The sequence below is a fragment of the Labeo rohita genome, chromosome 11 (assembly GCF_022985175.1).
Source record: "Labeo rohita strain BAU-BD-2019 chromosome 11, IGBB_LRoh.1.0, whole genome shotgun sequence".
In the NCBI taxonomy this organism is placed as follows: Eukaryota; Metazoa; Chordata; class Actinopteri; order Cypriniformes; family Cyprinidae; genus Labeo; species Labeo rohita.
The window spans coordinates 8,567,625-8,574,785 of NC_066879.1; the positions used below are offsets into that span (position 1 = coordinate 8,567,625).

General features: G+C 38.1%; 1 protein-coding gene across 1 annotated transcript; it reads left to right on the forward strand.

The window, feature by feature from the left end:
- Positions 1–216: 216 nt before the first annotated feature.
- On the forward strand, positions 217–6,859 carry chrna4b (cholinergic receptor, nicotinic, alpha 4b). Its single transcript, XM_051122081.1, has 6 exons — positions 217–459; positions 967–1,118; positions 1,263–1,307; positions 1,448–1,557; positions 2,934–4,323; positions 6,545–6,859. The coding sequence occupies exons 1-6, from the start codon at positions 405–407 to the stop codon at positions 6,668–6,670; spliced, it is 1,878 nt and encodes a 625-aa protein (XP_050978038.1). The 5' UTR covers positions 217–404; the 3' UTR covers positions 6,671–6,859.
- Positions 6,860–7,161: the final 302 nt, after the last annotated feature.

Consider the following 7,161-nt stretch of genomic DNA (forward strand, 5'->3'; position numbering starts at 1 on the left):
TCCAGCGCATAACATCTACTCAGCGTAATAGGCAGAGATTGGAAGGTGGAGGGGCCGGAGAGGAGAGATACTGAGAGTGAAACAGCAAAACACACACAGAAAAAGAGAGAGAGGGAAGAAAGGAGAGAAAGGGGGAGGGAAGAGAGTCTAATGACAGCTAGAGAGGCATTCTGAGGGACTCCTCACTTTTACAAAAGCTTTGGACACTGAAGGACTTTTTGTGGCTGATTTCATGCACTTTTTGGGTCTTTTTTTCAGTTTGCAGAGAGATGAACCAGTCTTTTCAGAGATTGTAGGATTTTTTAAATATAATTTTGATTTTACTAGCGCAACTGGAAATAGTTTTCCGTTTCAGTGCCGAAATTCTTGCAGAGTGGGATATCATCTGACATCAGGAGGACAAGATGAGAGCATCGTGGAGTGTCTGTCTTCTTTCTGTATGTCTGCATCTGGCGTATGGTAAAGTCTGACCTTCAGTTTAACTTTACAAGTAACTCGCTGCAGTTACACAATACCCAATGTCCTGTATTGATGCAGTGTAAATGAGGGGGTATAAGCAGTTTAGGGGGTGTTTTATCACTATATAGTGTTTACAAAGACAATAAAATCTGTATACGCATTACTAAAAAAAAAGCTGTAACTACAGTAATACTTGCAATATTATTATTTAAATATATAATATAATAATTTATACTATTTAAATGTATTTAAAAATGTTTATAACTATAATAATTTACCCTATTATTATTAATATTTTATATAATAAAATATCTATAAAAGACATTAATATTTATTATTATACTAAAATTAAAATAATGATTATTTTAAATATTAATAAAAACAAACAGCGTGCTCTGCATGTTAAAAAATTATTGTTTGCAATGGAAACAGCTTTTATCCCATTTGCATGGTGTGGATTTTGCCAGTGCTGCTGAAACTTGTTTTTTTTTTCAATCCTCTCACCAGTGTTTTCCAGCAGTCCAGCTCGTGCCCACGCGGAAGAAAGACTCCTCCAATCTTTGTTCAGCAACTACAACAAGCTCTCTCGTCCAGTAGCAAACATCTCAGATGTGGTTCTGGTCCACTTTGGCCTGTCCATTGCTCAGCTCATTGATGTGGTGAGTCTCAGATGCGCTCCAGCACTGCAATATTAATTACAAAAAAAAGTTTATGGACAGTGAAAGATGTTAATGATTTTTCTTTAAAAATGTGCAAACGTGTACTCACTGTATATTCACCCCATTTGCTTCATCATAAACCAGGATGAGAAGAATCAGATGATGACCACAAATGTCTGGGTGAAGCAGGTAGGTTTTCATCAAAAAACCAGTCCATAATTGGGCATTAATGAGATTTTTAATTGGAACTGGGCTCTTGTTGCTTCACTCTCCACCCCTGTCATACCTGCTGGTTGTGAGCGGTGATGAGCGCACATGTTTCCCTGCAGGAGTGGAACGATTACAAGCTGCGCTGGAACCCAGAGGAGTATGAGAATGTCACCTCCATCAGGATCCCCTCCGAGATCATCTGGAGACCAGATATCGTGCTCTATAACAAGTATGTGAGGCTTTCAACTATCCGGAATTCAGCCAAATCTATTTCTTACAAATCTATATCCTCAAACACCGTTAACCTCCCGCTGTTCTAGCACTGTCTTGTTTTCACACTATTCCAAACTGCACTTTAGGCACCTGTTAATGGTTAACTCTTTTCCTTGGGAACATGTTGTGGGTTGTTACAGAGGAAATTGGTGCATAATATTTGTAATCTTAAATCATCGTTTAATCTTAATTCTGTAGGTCATGTAGTGATAACTAGAAGACATGGGAATTGTCCTCCATTAGGAGGGCTGATATGAGTATTGATCTGTTCTGCTCTTATAGAGACCAGGTTGAAGTGAGTGAAATTACAGACAGTTAAAGGTGGATTGTGTACGGTTTTTGTACTAAAAGAAATACTAGGTTTTAAAGAAAGTCTATCTTATTCATTACTGATCAGAAAAAAAAAAAAATATATATATATATATATATATATATAGATATAATACAATAAAATACAAAAGAAGTAAAATAATAAATAAACAGCAAAAACAATGATGGGTTATCAAATCAATTCATTGTGATTAATCTGTGTTTACATAACATGTATATATATAAAAGATGTATATAAAATATGTGTGTGTGTGTGTGTGTGTGTGTGTGTGTTTATGTATTTATATGTACATATAAGTCCATTGTGTAAATACAAACTTTTATTGTGAATGGAATTAATCACGATTAATCGATTTGACAACCTTAAAAACCATTATTTGTTCATTTTGACAATATTCATTCAAAAACTGAAGTATAAACTCAAGCCTATGATTAATCAGTTTATAAAATAAGATCAGTTGATTAAAAAATCACCAGCTGACAAAATAAGTTGATCAAAAAAATAAACTGATAAAAAATATTAAATCCAATATTTGATAATGATATAGGAAGGTACGCCATCTGAGGAAAGTCAGTAGGTTTTAGTGTAATGCAGTAACATTAACTTCTATTTTCTAGACAAAGAAAATCTCTGGGTCTCCCAGAATACAACATTAGGTTTAAGGCACTTTTTTTTACCTTTTGATGCTTGATATAAACAATGACAGAATTTTTGTTTAAACTGTTCCTTTGCACAAGCTCTGATTGCACATTTGCATTTGAAGTGAATACTGAAGCTATTATAACAATTATGAACTCTGTAAAATTCTCTTCATCCAATTTGCTCTATTAGGAAGGAAGTTCTGAGTTGAGAGGTGAAACACAATCGTGTCAAAGACGCTACGGGTTATTGATGGTTTGGCACGCTGTGATGTAGACTGACACCACTAAAGCTGTCTTTCACATTGCTCCACAGATATTTCATTGCCGGCTCTGTTTGACAGTTTTGTGTTTGATCCGCAGTGCAGACGGAGACTTCGCGGTGACTCACTTGACCAAGGCCCAGGTGTTTTACAACGGCAGGATCAAATGGAAACCTCCAGCCATTTACAAAAGCTCCTGCAGCATCGACGTCACCTTCTTTCCCTTCGACCAGCAAAACTGCAAAATGAAATTCGGCTCATGGACGTACGATCGGGCCAAGATCGACCTGATCAGCATGGCCAGTGATGTAGACCAAATGGACTACTGGGAAAGCGGGGAGTGGGTCATAGTAAACGCCGTTGGCACCTACAACATCAAGAAGTACGAGTGCTGTACAGAAATCTACCCCGATATCACCTACTCCTTCATCATCAGACGTCTTCCTCTGTTCTACACCATCAATCTAATAATCCCCTGCCTGCTTATATCCTGCCTGACTGTTCTAGTCTTCTACCTTCCTTCAGAGTGTGCGGAAAAAATCACGCTGTGCATTTCCGTCCTCCTCTCGCTGACCGTCTTCCTCCTGCTAATCACGGAAATCATCCCCTCGACCTCGTTAGTCATCCCGCTTATTGGCGAGTACCTCCTCTTCACCATGATCTTTGTCACTCTCTCCATTATCATCACTGTTTTTGTGCTCAACGTCCACCACCGTTCGTCCCGCACTCACAGCATGCCACACTGGGTCCGCCAGCTGTTCCTTCACCTGGTGCCCCGTTACCTGTTCATGAAACGTCCGCCCGCCTCAGGTAAAAGAAACTGTGGGAAGCTGATTGAGATGATGCACAAGCCAATGGCGTCACAGTCCATGTTTCTACGAAACAACATTCTGGATATTTCTCCACAGAGTCCGCTCCCCCATGTGGACGTGACCTCGGTTGCCCAGTTGGATCAAATTCAGCAGGACTCTTCCACCAAACCCATGTTCTTCTGCAGTTCCCCCAGCAGCCAGTATTCCATCCTGCAGGAGGAAACTTCACAAACTCCTCAAACGCCGGTCCTCGGTTATACGTGCGCATACACGAACAGCATCTTTGCCTCAAGCACAACTTCATTTCCAGATACTGTGCTTGCTACCCTGCTCCACACTATCCCACAGGACAGGGCCGAGTGCAGAGACTGTGATATCCAAGGCCGGAGTGCTGAGAGTGTCTTTGTGGAAGCCAAAGAGAGCATTCTGGGAGCAGGGAGTTGTCAACACCGCCTTACATCTGAGGGAACGAGTCTGCAAAAGCTTGATCACGATGAAGCAGGGAGGTGTACCAGACATAACATGCCCAATGCTCAGATCTCCAGCTCCAATGGTGACAGCGCTACTGATCTGAACGCAGCGCAGCCGGGAAGCAATCTGTCGCAGTCTCTGCTCAAAGCCTTGGAAGGAGTTCAGTACATTGCTGACCATCTGAGAGCAGAAGATTCAGACTTTTCAGTAAGTTTTACCAATTGAAAGAGTGGTTTACTTTTATGACAAATGAAATTCTGTCATCATTTACTTACATTTACTAAAGCTGTGTGACTTTCTTTCTTTGATAAACACAAAAAGACATGTTTTGCAAAAACTTTACACTAGATCTATAACATGCTAATATGGCGCGTTAAATTCTAGAAAAAATAACTTGTTAAAATTTACAGAAATGCAACTACCACATTTAAAGGATTAGTTTACATCCAGAACAAAAATGTACAGATAATTTACTCACCCCCTTGTCATCCAAGATGTTCATATCTTTCTTTCTTCAGTCGTAAAAAGAAAATATATTTTTTTAAGGAAAACATTTTGGGATTTCTCTCTATGTAATGGACTTCTATGGTGCCCCAATTTTGAACTTCCAAAATGTAGTTTAAATGCAGCTTCAAAGGGCTCTAAACAATCCCAGCCAAGAAATAAGGGTCTTATCTAGCGAAACGATTGGTTACTTTCTAAAAAAAAAAAAAAAAATTACAATTTATATACTTTTTTTTCCGGTCATGACAGTTAGGGTACGTCTAAAAACTCATCTTAATCAGATCAATCAAATCATTCTACATCGCTGTTTTTATCTTTTTTTTGTAAAGGGTGTTTGAGGTTCTTTGCATGTTCACTTTGTAAACTCTGGGTTGGTACTTCTGCAGCGATGTAGGATGAGTTTCTCACAGAGCCTGATGAGACAAGAGTTTGAGGTTGGAAAAAAAGTACATAAATTGTCATTTTTAAAGTAAATAACCGATCATTTCGCTAGATAAGACCCTTATTCCTCAGCTGGGATTGTTTAGAGCCCTATGAAGCTGCATTTTAACTGCATTTTGGAAGTTCAAATTTGGGGGCACCATAGAAGTCGACTATATGGAGAGAAATTCATAAAAAACATAATTTCTTCATGACTGAAGAAAGAAAGACATGAACATCTTGGATGACAAGGGGGTGAGAAAATTCTGTAAATTGGAAGTGAACTAATCCTTCAAGACCCAGAAAGGCAGTAAGGGCATCGATAAAATAGTCCATGTGACATCAGCGGTTCAACCGTAATGTAATGAAGCTAGGAGAATACTTTTTGTGCACAAAGGAAACAAAATAACAACTTTATTCAACAATTTCTTCTCTTCCGTGTCAGTTTTTGTTGTGCGTTTAGGAGGGTCACCACTGATGTCGCATGGACTATTTTAAGGATGTCCTTACTACCTTTCTGGGTCTTGAACGTATCAGTTGCCTTGCTGTCTGTGCAGGGTCAGAAAGCTCTTGGATTTCGAAGATAAATGAAGGTCTTACAGGTTTGGAACAATATGAGCAATTAGTGAAAGAATTTTCATTTTTGGGTCAACTGTTCCTTTTAATATTGTGTTAAAATTTTCACATTTTCACATCCTTGAAAAAAAACTTTCAAGTTTGTCGGTGAGTCAGATTTTCATTCAGTAACTGATCAAGTCAGTTTTTCAGTTAGTCACAATGAGTAAAACTGGTAACTTTGTGAACTATTCATTAAAAGAAACAACTTATTCAGGAAACAGACTACCCTAATTGTGCTGTGTATTTATGAATCACTAACATGAATACACTCATATGTCCTTGAATCGAACAACTGATTGCGTCGTATGTTTGCAAGGAAAGACGTTTCTTGGCATTATTTTGCGGTATGCAGTCTTTTCAATTTATCAAATTCAATACACACTACAAACTCACATTCACAGCTCAGATTAAATCTGATTTCTTCAGTCAGTGTGTAGGAGTACAGAAAACTGTGGTATGGTTACATTCATATAGGTTTGGACTGACATGTGGGTGAGTAAATATATTTGCTTTTGGATGAAGTATTCCTAAAAAATAAGACACAGTACAGATGAACATAAAAACAAACACAAAAGAGCTGTAAAGGTAAACAAACTATAGCTGTAAAAAGAATATCAAAGAGTGAAAAATTGCAATAAGAACCTTGAAACATTAGATTCCTCTTTAGCAAGAGATTCTCCTCAAGTTCTTCTGAGGCACTTTGAACTGGCCTTTGATACTGGGATTATTTTTTTATCACTGTTCTTGCTACAATACAAAAAACAGAAACACTGTGGTCTCACAGGAAAGTAGTCATCCAAAAAAAATCAATTCTGAGAGGGAAAGACATGAGTGGAAAATATATCATGATTTCTGAAACGAATGAATCTCCTTTTTTCCCCACCAGGTGAGGGAAGACTGGAAATACGTTGCCATGGTGATTGATAGAATATTCCTCTGGATGTTTGTGCTGGTGTGCATTCTGGGGACCGTAGGACTGTTCCTCCCACCGTGGCTGGCTGGAATGATCTAGATCCTCCTGAGGAGTCTCTGATTGGCTCTGAGTGGGTGGGGAATGGCCTTGTCAATCACACTTGACTTCAGTGACCTCATTAAACTTCTGCTGTCATGGAAATTAAGCGATGTCTAATGTCAGTGCTTCTCGGTGTAACAGGAAGTTAGTAGTGGGATTTTGTGCACATAAAGGACTGTTTTGGGTTAAATGCAAGTTAATGAAAAATGTAATTAAATAAAATGAAACTACTGTGATCATTTACTAATCCTTGTGTCTTTCAAAATCAAAGATTTTATTTTCTCTGTGGAACATACACTCCCAGTCAAAAGTTTTTGAACAGTAAGATTGTTTTTTTAAAGTCTGCATTTATTTGATCCACAACACAGCAAAAGCAGTAATATTGTAAAATATTTTTACTATTTAAAATAGCTGCTTTCTATTTGAATATATTTTACAATGTAATTTATTCCTGTGATCGAAGCTGAACTTTAAGCATCATTACTCCAGTC

Bases quoted from the DNA above. Each gene is read 5' to 3' on its own strand.
- chrna4b (XM_051122081.1), top strand. From the start codon at position 405: ATGAGAGCATCGTGGAGTGTCTGTCTTCTTTCTGTATGTCTGCATCTG. The intron at 1,308-1,447 runs GTAGGTTTTCAT...GTTTCCCTGCAG, and splicing joins CAAATGTCTGGGTGAAGCAG to GAGTGGAACGATTACAAGCT. The intron at 4,324-6,544 runs GTAAGTTTTACC...TTTCCCCACCAG, and splicing joins CAGAAGATTCAGACTTTTCA to GTGAGGGAAGACTGGAAATA.